Source organism: Siphateles boraxobius, unplaced genomic scaffold, assembly GCF_051911475.1.
Source record: "Siphateles boraxobius isolate OS27281-9 unplaced genomic scaffold, OSU_SipBor_1 75, whole genome shotgun sequence".
Lineage (NCBI taxonomy): Eukaryota > Metazoa > Chordata > Actinopteri > Cypriniformes > Leuciscidae > Siphateles > Siphateles boraxobius.
Window position 1 is genome coordinate 714,114 of NW_027509203.1, and position 17,775 is coordinate 731,888.

Genomic DNA, 17,775 nt, shown 5'->3' on the forward strand with positions numbered 1-17,775 from the left:
TATGTATTTGGTTCGACTTCAATGCTTGCAAAACAAAGTCTCTTATATGATTTATGATCTTGTTACATGCTCAAAGCGCTGTACATGCTAAGAAATAATTATTCTTCCATGGCCATACCCTTTTCTTAGAATAAATGAATAATCAAAAGAGTTCGTTAGACGAACTGATTCATTGATTGTAATATTAAGTTAGCTACATCAAGTTAATACCATTAACTGACCCAAATATTCATAATTAATCATAACCAGTTATTATTGATTATTAATATTTCCCCTCCGAGCTGACTCGTTGCAGTGTATTTGATTTCCTTTACTGGCAATATTGAAATGAAGACGAAGCAAAGCTCTTCGGTGTTGTGCAGATTATTCCAGCCCATACAAGAGTTAATCATTCAAATCAATACTCAGGAGACTCATAATTTAATCATTTTATTATTTTTGATTTAAAAGACCATTAATTGTAGTGATTTTACATATATTTCCAAACTTTTAAACAGTGTTTTATTATATTATTTTTCTTATTCTATTTTAATCTAATTTTAAAAAAGTGTTTCAAACCCATGATACAGTATAAAGAAAATAATCAGTTATTTGCACAGATGCTCGATTCCTATCATTAGTGTTTTATTCACTCGTCATAAGTCTGTAATGATGATGATGATGTGGAAATATATGATTTTCATTAAGATCAAGATCACATTTGGTCAATTCACCTCAAAATCAAAAGTATGAACAGCCACTGATCATTAAACACATTTCAGGACCATTAAAGTACTGAGCTGCACTGTAATATTTAAAAAATATGATATACCATCAAATAATTATTGTACATGATTTAGTTAACATTAGTGTTGTTCATTGATATCAGATGAAACATTGTAAACCGTTACCCTATGCGCTTTAATGTTTTACAGGAACGAGAAGCTAATAAGACTCAACTTTGAGAATAATGAGAATTCAATAAAAAGACTTTGAGAGTAAAATGTCAACTAATCTGTGTGGCCCAAAAACAAGCTTCATATTCTTATTCTGAGGAGAAAAAAACAATATGATGCCAATTCAGCAACTCTCCGTCTTAAAGGAATAGTTCACTTAAAAGTGAAATTCTGTCATCATTTACTCGCCCTCAAGTTGTTTCAAACCTGTATGAGTTTCTTTCTTCTGCTGAACACAAAATAAGTTATTTTGAAGAACGTCGGTAACAGTTGATGGACTCCATTGAGTTCTATATTGAGTGCCTTTTGGTCTCATTAGATTTTAATTATGTATAGTCGTTTTATATCTGTGTTTCTTTGATTCCTTGTAAAGCACTTTGGTCAACTTCGGTTGTGTTTTAAATGTGCTCTATAAATAAATGGATTGATTGATTGATTGATTGATTGATTGATTCTATAGTAGGAAAAAAATACAATGGAAGTCAATGGGGTCCATCAACTGTCTGGTTACCCACATTCTTCAAAATAACTTATTTTGTGTTCAGCAGAAGAAAGAAACTCCTACAGGGTTGAAACAACTTGAAGGCGAGTAAATGATGACCGAATTTTCATTTTTTAAGTGAACTATTCCTTTAATATTCATCTGAATGTAGGATGTATTGATCTCAGGACAAAGCCAAGCTAGGTCCTTGCACACGAGTCCAAAATTATAATCGTATGCATTTTTTTCGTATTCGTCATTCGGTGGCTGTGAATTGTCAAAACGCAACGCATCTCAAATTACTTGCTATGGATGCGAAAAAGGAAGAAAATCGAACCCGATCCAAATTTTTTTATGACGGATGTTTTGGAGGAGGTGTAAACGTGATTGACACAACTGAGGTATTTATTTTTTAACGTGCAAAAATTGGATGTTATTGGTCTGATGATGTCATCTCTGCGTGTGGATGTTATTGGTCTGATGATGTCATCTCTGCGTGTGGATGTTATTGGTCTGATGATGTCATCTCTGCGAGTGGATGTTATTGGTCTGATGATGTCATCTCTGCGTGTGGATGTTATTGGTCTGATGATGTCATCTCTGCGCATGGATGTTATTGGTCTGATGATGTCATCTCTGCACGTGGATGTTATTGGTCTGATGATGTCATCTCTGCGCGTGGATGTTATTGGTCTGATGATGTCATCTCTGCACGTGGATGTTATTGGTCTGATGATGTCATCTCTGCGAGTGGATGTTATTGGTCTGATGATGTCATCTCTGCGAGTGGATGTTATTGGTCTGATGATGTCATCTCTGCGCGTGGATGTTATTGGTCTGATGATGTCATCTCTGCGAGTGGATGTTATTGGTCTGATGATGTCATCTCTGCGAGTGGATGTTATTGGTCTGATGATGTCATCTCTGCACGTGGATGTTATTGGTCTGATGATGTCATCTCTGCGCGTGGATGTTATTGGTCTGATGATGTCATCTCTGCGAGTGGATGTTATTGGTCTGATGATGTCATCTCTGCGAGTGGATGTTATTGGTCTGATGATGTCATCTCTGCGCGTGGATGTTATTGGTCTGATGATGTCATCTCTGCGCGTGGATGTTATTGGTCTGATGATGTCATCTCTGCGAGTGGATGTTATTGGTCTGATGATGTCATCTCTGCGAGTGGATGTTATTGGTCTGATGATGTCATCTCTGCACGTGGATGTTATTGGTCTGATGATGTCATCTCTGCGAGTGGATGTTATTGGTCTGATGATGTCATCTCTGCGCGTGGATGTTATTGGTCTGATGATGTCATCTCTGCGCGTGGATGTTATTGGTCTGATGATGTCATCTCTGCGAGTGGATGTTATTGGTCTGATGATGTCATCTCTGCGAGTGGATGTTATTGGTCTGATGATGTCATCTCTGCGAGTGGATGTTATTGGTCTGATGATGTCATCTCTGCACGTGGATGTTATTGGTCTGATGATGTCATCTCTGCGAGTGGATGTTATTGGTCTGATGATGTCATCTCTGCACGTGGATGTTATTGGTCTGATGATGTCATCTCTGCGCGTGGATGTTATTGGTCTGATGATGTCATCTCTGCGAGTGGATGTTATTGGTCTGATGATGTCATCTCTGCGAGTGGATGTTATTGGTCTGATGATGTCATCTCTGCGAGTGGATGTTATTGGTCTGATGATGTCATCTCTGCGAGTGGATGTTATTGGTCTGATGATGTCATCTCTGCGCGTGGATGTTATTGGTCTGATGATGTCATCTCTGCGAGTGGATGTTATTGGTCTGATGATGTCATCTCTGCACGTGGATGTTATTGGTCTGATGATGTCATCTCTGCGCGTGGATGTTATTGGTCTGATGATGTCATCTCTGCGAGTGGATGTTATTGGTCTGATGATGTCATCGCTGCGCGTGGATGTTATTGGTCTGATGATGTCATCTCTGCGCGTGGATGTTATTGGTCTGATGATGTCATCTCTGCGCGTGGATGTTATTGGTCTGATGATGTCATCTCTGCGCGTGGATGTTATTGGTCTGATGATGTCATCTCTGCACGTGGATGTTATTGGTCTGATGATGTCATCTCTGCGCGTGGATGTTATTGGTCTGATGATGTCATCTCTGCGCGTGGAGACTGGCGGGCTGGTACATGGGAACCCCCAGGTCGTGAAGCGAGGGAAGGCCTTTAATGGCGTCCGCCGCCTTCTCCGCGATCATGATGGTGGGGGCGTTGAGGTTCCCGCTGACAATACTGGGAATGACGGAGGCGTCCACCACCCGAAGGCCCTGGACCCCGTGCACCCGCAGGTCCGGCCCCACCACCGCCCCCCCGTCCCCCGGGGCGCCCATCTTACAGGTGCAGGACGGGTGGTAGGCGCTGTCTGCTTTACGCCGCACGAACGCGTCGATCTCAGCGTCGGACTGGACCTCGGGGCCCGGCAGAACCTCGGGGCCCCGGAACACATCGAAGGCCTCCTGAGCGAAGATTTCCCGCGTCAGCTTAACGCTTTCTCTGAACTCCCACACGTCAGTGTCTGTTGGACGGAGAACGTTTATTAGTATTTGGGGATTTGTAGGGGTGTAACAATATATCGCAATAAAAAAATGCAACAATATGTATCGTAAAGTGACAATATTTATGGTGTAATTCACCCAAAATAAAAACGACTGTGTGAGAAAAAAATTCAAGTTTTCAGAGTTTTAGTGTCAGTACTACATAATGTTGAATATAATGTACAACGCTTTCTCTGAACTCCCACACGTCAGCAACTGTGGGACGGAGAACGCTTAGTATTTGGTGATGTGTAACTTGGGTGTGATCATGAGGATGTTTCCAGTCCAAATATTTATATATAATATAAAATTCTAAAATCAAGTAGCATTTACTACAGAGGTAAAATAACATAAGAAATGAATCTTGTTTTCTGAATTTTTTTTTTTAAATTAAAACTAAGTGAGTTATTTAGCCTGACGTTGTCATACTCAGATTCCAGTCGGAATGAGTCTGATACTGCTCCATTGGGCTGTGATTATGGGATGTTTCAACCGAAATAGGAAAGAAAATGCCTCTGCACTCAATTGGATCGACAAATGCCTTGATCGCGGTTCTCTGATCCTCTTTTAAAATGAATGCGCTGTCTACATCTTCTATAACAGAAGCGATGGCAGAATCTACACATCTAAATTATCCAGTGGCAGCCATTCTTTGTTGTAAACTAATTCAACCCAAGCACTCTTTGGTGACGTGGATAATTACCTTACGGTTGATCATCTGTCCATCATCTTATAAAGCCCGCCCTGACAATTTGATTGGTCCGAACAGCTCTGGTTTAGGCATACTTGCCTCACAACAGATCAAGTCCAGACCGAACTACCCATCCTCAGATGTTGTGGGCGGGGCTTAGATCAGCTGGCATACAGGCTATGAGTTTTTGCTTAAAACAACCAAAATGATCTGCCAATGGGCAAAGAAAAAAATCTTAATTCAAATGGAAAACAAGATTTTTTTTCTTACCCCACTGGCAGATAATTTAGCTTGTAAGCAAAACCTCAATTACATTTTTTTTTATCAGAAAACAAGATAGAATTTCTTATCTCATTTTACTTCTCTACTAAATGCTTTATATTTGGACTGGAAACAAGACAAAAATACTAAGTAAGAAAAGCATTTTTTGCAGTGTTCAGTTCACTTAAAAAAATTGAGGAAACCCGTTGCCATAAAATGATAAAGTAAATAAACGTAATGCTTAATTTAAAAAAAAAATTAGGTTATGTGAACTTGACAATTCCACGTTACTTAATTTTATTGATTAAGCGTGAAGTTTATTCACTAAATAATTTTAATGCAATGGGTTTCCTAAATTTACGTTAAGTCAGCTGATCACTTTTTAGAGTGAGGGGATGAAGAATGATACGATTCCCTGCCCTAATGGGCCGTTCCCACCAAGAACGATAACTATAAAGATAGCCATAACAATAACTATATTTGCATTCACACTAACAAATGATAACGGTCTGTTTATTCTAAGTCTAAACTTGCACGCTGTGGTTTCAAAGTGTGTACAACTCATTGAACATGTTTTTCCTGCTCTGGTTGCACTTACAGGCTTTAACCAGCAGATGTCCTCAGCATACTGTATTTCGAGTGAAACTAGTGTTATGATCTAATAATCTAACAGTGAATTTAGCTGACTTAGTTAATATAGTAGGATAAAAACAACACCTAGTCTTTTTCACCACAACTTCAGAGGAAGCAAGACAATGTTGTGGAAGCGAGCGCTGGACATCTGAGGTAAAACTTCTCACTGTTTATTCAGAGGGTATGAACGATTATTTTCCATATCCATTTTCTTGAAAAGGGGCTTGACTCGTCAAGCAGCGGTGAGTTTTTCTGGACCTCGGCGATTAAAGCGTCTGTCATTTTAAATGCGCTAGCCTTTTAAATTCGAGTGGATTCTGATTGGCTGTCAGTGTTTTATCGTTCAACAGCTGGAAAAAAATAGTTCCGTAATTGATCCCAATGATATCGTTCCTCAATATCGTTATAGCTGTGGAGTGAACTCTGCTAATCTTTAATATTGAGAATGATTTTTAGAACTATATCGTTATCGCCCTTGCTGTGAGCGGGCCTTAAGAGGGCCGGATGAGTAAACGCACCGGTGGAGAGGTAGTTCGGCTGGATGATAGGGTGAGCCTTCGGGTCTTTACTCTTCAGCTTGATCCAGCCGACACTCGTGCTCCTCATGGGTCCAACGTGAACCTACACACACACACACACACACACACACACACACACACACACACACACACACACACACACACACACACACACACACACTGTCAGGAGACGGCATCACTTCCTCAGCTGGGTTCACACATCACTGTTCATTTCCTCAACGAAATCTTTGACGGAAAATGTTTGTTGACGAGGCGGTAAAGTCATTAAACGATAACTGTGACTATATCAACATGCAATATCAGTGGCGAAAAAAAATACTAGTTTAAAAATACAGTTGCCAGATTTCATGAATTTAAATCCCCCAATCAGAGCTTTACTGTTAAAAGAACATGTTCTCTACCTGGTGTTTACTTATATTTGTAATCTGGCAACCCTGTGCTCTCTCTACACTGCGCTGATCATCTGAACACAGACAACCAAACTACAGTTCAGAGATCTCTGTTAGAGAACTTCTGTGGAAGCGGCGTTCAGTCTGTGTTCCTTCACAAGCCACTCATGCCGTTTACTGAGACTAAAGCCGTTAACTGAGACTAAAGCCGTTTACTGAGACTAAAGCCGTTTGCTGAGACTAAAGCCGTTAACTGAGACTAAAGCCGTTAACTGAGACTAAAGCAGTTCACTGAGACTAAAGCAGTTCACTGAGACTAAAGCGCTGTTTACTGAGACTAAAGCCGTTCACTGAGACTAAAGCCGTTAACTGAGACTAAAGCCGTTTACTGAGACTAAAGCCGTTCACTGAGACTAAAGCCGTTTACTGAGACTAAAGCAGTTCACTGAGACTAAAGCGCTGTTTACTGAGACTAAAGCCGTTAACTGAGACTAAAGCCGTTAACTGAGACTAAAGCCGTTTACTGAGACTAAAGCCGTTCACTGAGACTAAAGCCATTAACTGAGACTAAAGCCGTTTGCTGAGACTAAAGCCGTTTACTGAGACTAAAGCCGTTTACTGAGACTAAAGCAGTTCACTGAGACTAAAGCAGTTCACTGAGACTAAAGCGCTGTTTACTGAGACTAAAGCCGTTAACTGAGACTAAAGCCGTTAACTGAGACTAAAGCCGTTTACTGAGACTAAAGCCGTTCACTGAGACTAAAGCCATTAACTGAGACTAAAGCCGTTTGCTGAGACTAAAGCTGTTTACTGAGACTAAAGCCGTTTACTGAGACTAAAGCCGTTTGCTGAGACTAAAGCCGTTTGCTGAGACTAAAGCCGTTTGCTGAGACTAAAGCTGTTTACTGAGACTAAAGCTGTTTACTGAGACTAAAGCTCTGTTTACTGAGACTAAAGCCGTTTGCTGAGACTAAAGCCGTTTGCTGAGACTAAAGCCGTTTACTGAGACTAAAGCCGTTTGCTGAGACTAAAGCCGTTTACTGAGACTAAAGCTGTTTACTGAGACTAAAGCTCTGTTTACTGAGACTAAAGCTGTTTACTGAGACTAAAGCCGTTTACTGAGACTAAAGCCGTTCACTGAGACTAAAGCGCTGTTTACTGAGACTAAAGCCGTTTGCTGAGACTAAAGCTGTTCGCTGAGACTAAAGCCGTTTACTGAGACTAAAGCCGTTTAATGAGACTAAAGCCGTTCACTGAGACTAAAGCCGTTAACTGAGACTAAAGCGCTGTTTACTGAGACTAAAGCCGTTTGCTGAGACTAAAGCCGTTTGCTGAGACTAAAGCCGTTCACTGAGACTAAAGCCGTTCACTGAGACTAAAGCGCTGTTTACTGAGACTAAAGCTGTTTACTGAGACTAAAGCCGTTTACTGAGACTAAAGCCGTTTACTGAGACTAAAGCCGTTCACTGAGACTAAAGCCGTTAACTGAGACTAAAGCGCTGTTTACTGAGACTAAAGCCGTTTGCTGAGACTAAAGCCGTTCACTGAGACTAAAGCCGTTCACTGAGACTAAAGCGCTGTTTACTGAGACTAAAGCTGTTTGCTGAGACTAAAGCCGTTTGCTGAGACTAAAGCCGTTCACTGAGACTAAAGCGCTGTTTACTGAGAATAAAGCTGTTTTCTGAGACTAAAGCTGTTTTCTGAGACTAAAGCTGTTTACTGAGACTGTTCACTGAGACTAAAGCTGTTTAGTGAGACTAAAGCTGTTTACTGAGACTAAAGCTGTTTACTGAGAATAAAGCTGTTTTCTGAGACTAAAGCTGTTTTCTGAGACTAAAGCTGTTTACTGAGACTGTTCACTGAGAATAAAGCTGTTTACTGAGACTAAAGCCGTTCACTGAGACTAAAGCGCTGTTTACTGAGACTAAAGCCGTTTGCTGAGACTAAAGCTGTTCACTGAGACTAAAGCCGTTTACGGAGACTAAAGCTGTTTACTGAGAATAAAGCTGTTTTCTTAGACTAAAGCTGTTTACTGAGACTGTTCACTGAGACTAAAGCGCTGTTTACTGAGACTAAAGCCGTTCACTGAGACTAAAGCGCTGTTTACTGAGACTAAAGCCGTTCACTGAGACTAAAGCGCTGTTTACTGAGACTAAAGCCGTTTACTGAGACTAAAGCCGTTTGCTGAGACTAAAGCTGTTCACTGAGACTAAAGCTGTTTACTGAGACTAAAGCTGTTTACTGAGAATAAAGCTGTTTTCTGAGACTAAAGCTGTTTACTGAGACTAAAGCACTGTTTACTGAGACTAAAGCTGTTTACTGAGACTAAAGCTGTTTACTGAGACTAAAGCACTGTTTACTGAGACTAAAGCTGTTTACTGAGACTAAAGCACTGTTTACTGAGACTAAAGCTGTTTACTGAGACTAAAGCTGTTTACTGAGAATAAAGCTGTTTTCTGAGACTAAAGCTGTTTACTGAGACTAAAGCTGTTTACTGAGACTAAAGCTGTTTACTGAGAATAAAGCTGTTTTCTGAGAATAAAGCTGTTTACTGAGACTAAAGCCGTTCACTGAGACTAAAGCGCTGTTTACTGAGACTAAAGCCGTTTACTGAGACTAAAGCCGTTTGCTGAGACTAAAGCCGTTTGCTGAGACTAAAGCCGTTTACTGAGACTAAAGCCGTTTAATGAGACTAAAGCCGTTCACTGAGACTAAAGCCGTTAACTGAGACTAAAGCGCTGTTTACTGAGACTAAAGCCGTTTACTGAGACTAAACCCGTTTGCTGAGACTAAAGCCGTTCGCTGAGACTAAAGCCGTTCGCTGAGACTAAAGCCGTTCACTGAGACTAAAGCCGTTCACTGAGACTAAAGCCGTTCACTGAGACTAAAGCCGTTCACTGAGACTAAAGCGCTGTTTACTGAGACTAAAGCGCTGTTTACTGAGACTAAAGCTGTTTACTGAGACTAAAGCTGTTTACTGAGAATAAAGCTGTTTTCTGAGACTAAAGCTGTTTACTGAGACTGTTCACTGAGACTAAAGCTGTTTACTGAGACTAAAGCTGTTTACTGAGACTAAAGCGCCGTTTACTGAGACTAAAGCCGTTTACTGAGACTAAAGCCGTTCACTGAGACTAAAGCCGTTCACTGAGACTAAAGCGCTGTTTACTGAGACTAAAGCGCTGTTTACTGAGACTAAAGCTGTTTACTGAGACTAAAGCTGTTTACTGAGAATAAAGCTGTTTTCTGAGACTAAAGCTGTTTACTGAGACTGTTCACTGAGACTAAAGCTGTTTACTGAGACTAAAGCTGTTTACTGAGACTAAAGCGCTGTTTACGGAGACTAAAGCTGTTTACTGAGACTAAAGCGCTGTTTACTGAGACTAAAGTCGTTTACTGAGACTAAAGCCGTTTACTGAGACTAAAGCCGTTTACTGAGACTAAAGCCGTTTACTGAGACTAAAGCCGTTTACTGAGACTAAAGCCGTTTACTGAGACTAACTGAGACTAAAGCCGTTTACTGAGACTGAAGCCGTTTACTGAGACTGAAGCCGTTTACTGAGACTAAATCTGTTTACTGAGACTAAATCTGTTTACTGAGACTAAAGCGCTGTTTACTGAGACTAAAGCGCTGTTTACTGAGACTAGAGCCGTTTACTGAGACTAGAGCCGTTTACTGAGACTAAATCTATTTACTGAGACTTTTTACTGAGACTAAAGCTGTTTACTTAGACTAAAGCTGTTTAGTGAGACTAAAGCTGTTTAGTGAGACTAAAGCTGTTTACTGAGACTAAAGCTGTTTACTGAGACTGTTCACTGAGAATAAAGCTGTTTACTGAGACTGAAGCTGTTTACTGAGACTAAAGCCGTTTACTGAGACTAAAGCGCTGTTTACTGAGACTAAAGCTGTTTACTGAGACTAAAGCTGTTTACTGAGACTAAAGCGCTGTTTACTGAGACTAAAGCCGTTTACTGAGACTAAAGCCGTTTACTGAGACTAAAGCCGTTTACTGAGACTAAAGCCGTTTACTGAGACTAAAGCCGTTTACTGAGACTAAAGCCGTTTACTGAGACTGAAGCCGTTTACTGAGACTAATGCTCTGTTTACTGAGACTAAATCTGTTTACTGAGACTAAAGCGCTGTTTACTGAGACTAAAGCGCTGTTTACTGAGACTAAAGCGCTGTTTACTGAGACTAAAGCCGTTTACTGAGACTAATGCTCTGTTTACTGAGACTAAATCTGTTTACTGAGACTAAAGCGCTGTTTACTGAGACTAAAGCGCTGTTTACTGAGACTAAAGCGCTGTTTACTGAGACTAAAGCCGTTCACTGAGACTAAAGCCGTTTACTGAGACTAAAGCCGTTTACTGAGACTGAAGCCGTTTACTGAGACTAATGCTCTGTTTACTGAGACTAAATCTGTTTACTGAGACTAAAGCGCTGTTTACTGAGACTAAAGCGCTGTTTACTGAGACTAAAGCGCTGTTTACTGAGACTGAAGCCGTTTACTGAGACTAATGCTCTGTTTACTGAGACTAAATCTGTTTACTGAGACTAAAGCGCTGTTTACTGAGACTAAAGCGCTGTTTACTGAGACTAAAGCGCTGTTTACTGAGACTAAAGCCGTTCACTGAGACTAAAGCCGTTTACTGAGACTAAAGCCGTTCACTGAGACTAAAGCGCTGTTTACTGAGACTAAAGCCGTTTACTTAGACTAAAGCTGTTTAGTGAGACTAAAGCTGTTTACTGAGACTAAAGCTGTTTACTGAGACTAAAGCTGTTTACTGAGACTAAAGCTGTTTACTGAGACTAAAGCTGTTTACTGAGACTAAAGCTGTTTACTGAGACTAAAGCTGTTTACTGAGACTAAAGCTGTTTACTGAGACTGTTCACTGAGACTAACCCGGTTTACTGAGACTAAAGCGCTGTTTACTGAGACTAAAGCGCTGGTTACTGAGATTAAAGCGCTGTTTACTGAGACTAAAGCGCTGTTTACTGAGACTAAAGCGCTGTTTACAGAGACTGAAGCTGTTTACTGAGACTAAAGCGCTGTTTACTGAGACTAAAGCCGTTTACTGAGACTAAAGCCGTTCACTGAGACTAAAGCGCTGTTTACTGAGACTAAAACCGTTTACTGAGACTAATGCTCTGTTGACGGAGACTAAATCTGTTTACTGAGACTAAAGCACTGTTTACTGAGACTAAAGCTGTTTACTGAGACTAAAGCACTGTTTACTGAGACTAAAGCTGTTTACTGAGACTAAAGCTGTTTACTGAGACTAAAGCTGTTTACTGAGACTAAAGCACTGTTTACTGAGACTAAAGCTGTTTACTGAGACTAAAGCACTGTTTACTGAGACTAAAGCGCTGTTTACCGAGACTAAAGCCGTTTACTGAGATTAAAGCCGTTTACTGAGACTAAATCTGTTCACTGAGACTGTTCACTGAGAATAAAGCTGTTTACTGAGACTAAAGCTGTTTACTGAGACTAAAGCTGTTTACTGAGACTAAAGCTGATTACTGAGACTGTTCACTGAGAATAAAGCTGTCTACTGAGACTAAAGCTGTTTACTGAGACTAAAGCTGTTTACTGAGACTAAAGCTGTTTACTGAGACTAAAGCCGTTCACTGAGACTAAATCTGTTTACTGAGACTGTTCACTGAGACTAAAGATGTTTACTGAGACTAAAGCTGTATACTGAGACTAAAGCCGTTTACTGAGACTAAAGCCGTTTACTGAGACTAAAGCTGTTTACTGAGACTAAAGCCGTTTACTGAGACTAAAGCTCTTTTTACTGAGACTAAAGCTGTTTACTGAGACTAAAGCCGTTTACTGAGACTAAAGCCGTTTACTGAGACTAAAGCTCTTTTTACTGAGACTAAATCTGTTTACTGAGACTAAAGCTGTTTACTGAGACTAAAGCCGTTCACTGAGACTGTTCACTGAGAATAAAGCTGTTTACTGAGACTAAATCTGTTTACTGAGACTAAAGCTGTTTACTGAGACTAAAGCTGTTTACTGAGACTAAAGCTCTTTTTACTGAGACTAAAGCTGTTTACTGAGACTAAAGCTGTTTACTGAGACTAAAGCTGTTTACTGAGACTAAAGCCGTTTACTGAGACTAAAGCTCTTTTTACTGAGACTAAAGCTGTTTACTGAGACTAAAGCTGTTTACTGAGACTAAAGCTGTTTACTGAGACTAAAGCCGTTTACTGAGACTAAAGCTCTTTTTACTGAGACTAAATCTGTTTACTGAGACTAAAGCTGTTTACTGAGACTAAAGCCGTTCACTGAGAATAAAGCTGTTTACTGAGACTAAATCTGTTTACTGAGACTAAAGCTGTTTACTGAGACTAAAGCTGTTTACTGAGACTAAAGCTGTTTACTGAGACTTAAGCGCTGTTTACTGAGACTTAAGCGCTGTTTACTGAGACTTAAGCGCTGTTTACTGAGACTAAAGCTGTTTACTGAGACTAAAGCTGTTTACTGAGACTAAAGCTGTTTACTGAGACTAAAGCGCTGTTTACTGAGACTAAAGCTGTTTACTGAGACTAAAGCTGTTTACTGAGACTAAAGCCGTTCACTGAGACTAAAGCCGTTCACTGAGACTGTTCACTGAGACTAAATCTGTTTACTGAGACTAAATCTGTTTACTGAGACTAAAGCTGTTTACTGAGACTAAAGCTGTTTACTGAGACTAAAGCGCTGTTTACTGAGACTAAAGCGCTGTTTACTGAGACTAAAGCGCTGTTTACTGAGACTGTTCACTGAGACTAAAGCTGTTTACTGAGACTAAAGCTGTTTACTGAGACTAAAGCGCTGTTTACTTAGACTAAAGCGCTGGTTACTTAGACTAAAGCGCTGTTTACTGAGACTAAAGCGCTGTTTACTGAGACTAAAGCGCTGTTTACTGAGACTAAAGCGCTGTTTACTGAGACTAAAGCGCTGTTTACTGAGACTAAAGCGCTGTTTACTGAGACTAAATCTCTGTTTACTGAGACTAAAGCCGTTTACTGAGACTAAATCTCTGTTTACTGAGACTAAAGCCGTTTACTGAGACTAAATCTCTGTTTACTGAGACTAAAGCCGTTTACTGAGACTAAATCTCTGTTTACTGAGACTAAAACTGAGATCAAACCTAAAAATGATGAAATGTAATATATCCAAACATGAGTCTCGACAATATTAGCAATATTAGTTTTTGCTGAATAAATGCAGTTACGCAACCTCTGTGTGACGATACAGTACTTTTTGCTGTTGTTTTATTAGAAAAACTATGTAATTTGGAATTAGCGGATTACTAGGAATTTCACTGTTTTAGCTATATGACAAATAGCTTGTAATAAATCAGGAAACAAGATATGGTAAAATAAAACTTGCGTATGATTCAACATTCTCTTTATTTGTGTTTATAGGTAAAAGTGCAATCATTCTGATGAAAAGTAAAAAATATTCTCTTTATTATAATTTTTAGCAAAAAAATTGGGATTTAAGTTTTCATTGACAAAAACAGGACAAGGTTGACTAAACATGATAAAACTAAAAAGTATATTTTACACAAGATTAAGGGTCACACTTTAGATTATGGTCCAATTCACACTAACTATTAATTATGACTTTTGCCTCAGTAAAACTCCTAATTTCTGTTTATTAATAGTTGTTAAGTTTAGGATTAAGGATATGGTTGTGCTGAATGAGGCATTAATATGTGCTTTATAAATATTAATAAACAGCACATTTCTAGTAATATGCATGCTAATAAGAAACTAGTTCATGGTGAGATTTGGACCTTAAACTAAAGTGTATACCCGACTAATGGCGCTTTTCCACTACACAGTACCAGCTCGACTCGACTCCACTCGCCTTTGTTTGGTTTTCCACTGTGTAAAAGTCGTACCTGTACCTGCTTTCGGGTACTTTTTTTCGTATCACCTCCGGCGAGGTTCTGAGCGGGCTGAGGCGATACTAAAATGTGACGTGAAAACACTGCAGACTGCTGATTGGTCAGAGAGAATCGTCACTATTCACCGTGTCATCACTGCACATGCCAGACGGAGCTATTTTTTCAGCAGTGTTTTGTTTTGAAACCTGAAACAACTTTTGTATTGCTGTGAGAAATAGCCACATCCTGAGGATCAAAAACAGCATACACTCGATTTCCTCCATTGTCCTGTGTGTGTGTGGGTAGCGGGTGTGTGTCGCGTAGTTCCTGTGGCATCGCTAGAACGACCAGGTACTATTGAGGAGGTACTATCTGTAATGGAAAACGGAGCGAAAAGCGAGTCGAGGCGAGCCGAGTTGAGCTGATACTGGTAATGGAAAAGCGCCATAAGACTAAGACTAAATTAAAAAGTAGCTGACAAAATGAACACTATCACACATAAAGTCAAACCTCATTGCAAGGTGATCAAGTTCATGTTACTACCAGTCATTTATATGATTTTCTCTGCTCTCCACCTTTGGCTTGTTCAGTCTGGGTTTAAAAGACCCTTACTATTCAGTAATATTATTGATTTGAGCCGAATGACGGCACTATAGTCTTCTGTAGTGCGGTCTTCATAGTTGATTAGGTTTGCACCATTGAGTTTCCTGTTTATCACTGTGAATCAGCTATAAAAGCATCTGTACTGTAAAAATAAAGCTGGTTTAACTGGAAATCAGCAGCATTGTGAGTGAGTGACTAATAATCCTGCGGTTTATGTACAAACAGTCTGTTCTGCAGAATGTGAATGTTAGGTTACACCCGCTACACAAAGATACAGTCGTTTAATGAACACATCTTTAGGCCTGAGTATCAGTGTCACCGCAGGATTGTATGGAACAGACCTGGAAGGCCTCGATCTGGGAGTTAACGCGTCCGTGATCGATGACCTGAGAGGGGAGGAAATGGAACTGGATGTCAGGATGAGGAACGCCGGGACGACTGCGGATGAATCCGCCGCTCTCCAGATGAGCCGTAGCACCGTAACCTACAGCGAAACACAAGCCTGTTACCAGAAGACTTCAGCCAAAAGGGAAAACTTCCTGATTGTTTACTCACTCCAAGGCCATCCGAGATGCATATGACTTTCTATCCTCAGTCCATTAGAAATATATGTTTTTGATGCGCAAATTCTAGGATTTTTCTCCAACTAATGCAAGTGAATGGTGCTCAAGAAGCCCAACCGCCTCGTGAACGCTCTTCACAGAGCTGGACCAAGCCGAGCATTTATTGTTAAAACTATGTAATCTTTTATGTTATTCTGGTGGTTTTGCTAGAGCACATGTGCCCTTTAAATCTGCCGAACTATGGATTTGGGACCATCAAAAATGCTCTACGTTGAGCACCGTTCACTTTCATTAGATGGAGAAAAATCCTGGAATGTTTTCCTCCAAAACCTTCATTTCTCTTTGGCTGAAGAAAGAAAATCTTGTATGGCCATGGGGAGAGTAGACAATCATTATGCTTCCATTAGAACTGAACATACTGAAAACCTTCAGCATTAATTGAGTGAATCTCATGAAAACATGCTGAGGTCACAAAAGAAATCAGGAATGTTAATTGTTATTAGATCTTCCTGAGGTTTTATTCGTTTGGCATATGTTTGTATGCAAAGTGACTTGCATTGCATTGAAGACACACATTTGATCAGTTCATGCCTGGGAATTGAACCCAAGCCAATCTATTGTTTGAGCCAGGTTTATTTATACATGAATGGGTCAAACTTTACATGAGTTGTCTTTAACTACTACATACTTACAGTTGTAATCAAAATTATTCAACCCCCATTGCAAATCAGGTTTATTGGCAAAATGTACAGACTGTCGGCCGTTTGCAATGAACAAATCAAACAAAAGTAATTAAAATAGCTCAACTAATGTTTCCCAAAATTCAACTGAAAATGCAACTTTTAATGACTTCTGCAGTCTCAAAATTATTCAACCCACTTAGTAGAACAGCCTTTTGCTGTTATGAGCTGCTGGAACAAGATGTATAATCGACAGCAGCTTCTGGCAGCGTTATGGAATATTCTTACGTTTGTTTTCTGCAACCGCCTTCAAATCCCACCAGAGATTGTCTATGGGGTTCAGGTCAGGAGACTGTGATGCCACTGTATCTCCCAGGACTTCTTCTGTAACCCAGCCTGGGTGAGTCTGAGGAATGCTGGGATCGTTGTCCTGTTGAAGGTCAAGCTTCAGCTTCCTCACTGACGGAGTGATGTTCTCCCAGGATCTCCTGGTACTTCAGTGAATCATCTCTCCTTCCTCACGCTCCAGGTTTCCAGAGCCGGAGGATATAGATCAGCCGCAGAGCATCACTGACCCATCACTGACCCATCACTGACCCATCACTGATCACTGACCCATCACTGACCCATCATTGACCCATCACTGATCACTGACCCATCACGGATCCATCACGGATCCATCACTGACCAATCACTGACCCCTCACTGACCCATCACTGACCTATCACTGACCCATCGATGGCCCATCACTGACCCATCACTGACCCATCACTGACCCATCACTGATCACTGACCCATCACTGACCCATCACTGATCCATCACTGATCCATCACTGATCCATCACTGATCCATCACTGATCACTGACCCATCACGGATCCATCACTGACCCATCACTGACCCATCACTGACCCATCACTGACCCATCACTGACCCATCACTGACCCATCACTGATCCATCAGTGATCCACCACTAACCCATCACTGACCCATGACTGACCCATCACTGATCCATCACTGATCCATCACTGACCCATCACTGATCACTGACCCATCACGGATCCATCACTGACCAATCACTGACCCATCACTGACCCATCACTGATCCATCACTGATCCATCACTGACCCATCACTGACCCATCACTGACCCATCACTGACCCATCACTGACCCATCACTGACCCATCACTGACCCATCACTGACCCATCACTGATCCATCAGTGATCCACCACTAACCCATCACTGACCCATGACTGACCCATCACTGATCCATCACTGATCCATCACTGACCCATCACTGATCACTGACCCATCACGGATCCATCACTGACCAATCACTGACCCATCACTGACCCATCACTGACCCATCACTGACCCATCACTGATCCATCACTGATCCATCACTGATCCATCACTGACCCATCACTGACCCATCACTGACCCATCACTGACCCATCACTGATCCATCACTGACCCATCACTGACCCATCACTGATCCATCACTGACCCATCATGCTGAACTGTACACAGAGTTCTCA

The 17,775-nt window shown here is 40.8% G+C and overlaps 1 protein-coding gene across 5 annotated transcripts in view; it reads right to left on the reverse strand.

Moving 5' to 3' along the window:
- Window positions 1–413: 413 nt before the first annotated feature.
- chdh (choline dehydrogenase) overlaps window positions 414–17,775 on the reverse strand; it is a 32,345-nt gene continuing 14,983 nt past the window's right edge. For 4 of the 5 annotated variants that reach the window (XM_077217639.1, XM_077217641.1, XM_077217640.1 and 1 more), the window contains exons 6-8: window positions 15,335–15,477; window positions 6,100–6,202; window positions 414–3,977 (exon numbers count right to left, since the gene is read on the reverse strand). In XM_077217639.1, the coding sequence (XP_077073754.1) occupies window positions 3,559–3,977; window positions 6,100–6,202; window positions 15,335–15,477 (665 nt within the window). In that variant the 3' untranslated portion in view covers window positions 414–3,558. Of the gene's footprint in view, window positions 3,978–4,120; window positions 4,213–6,099; window positions 6,203–15,334; window positions 15,478–17,775 lie in introns of those variants that run through there. The other variant, XM_077217644.1, reaches the window with a different exon arrangement.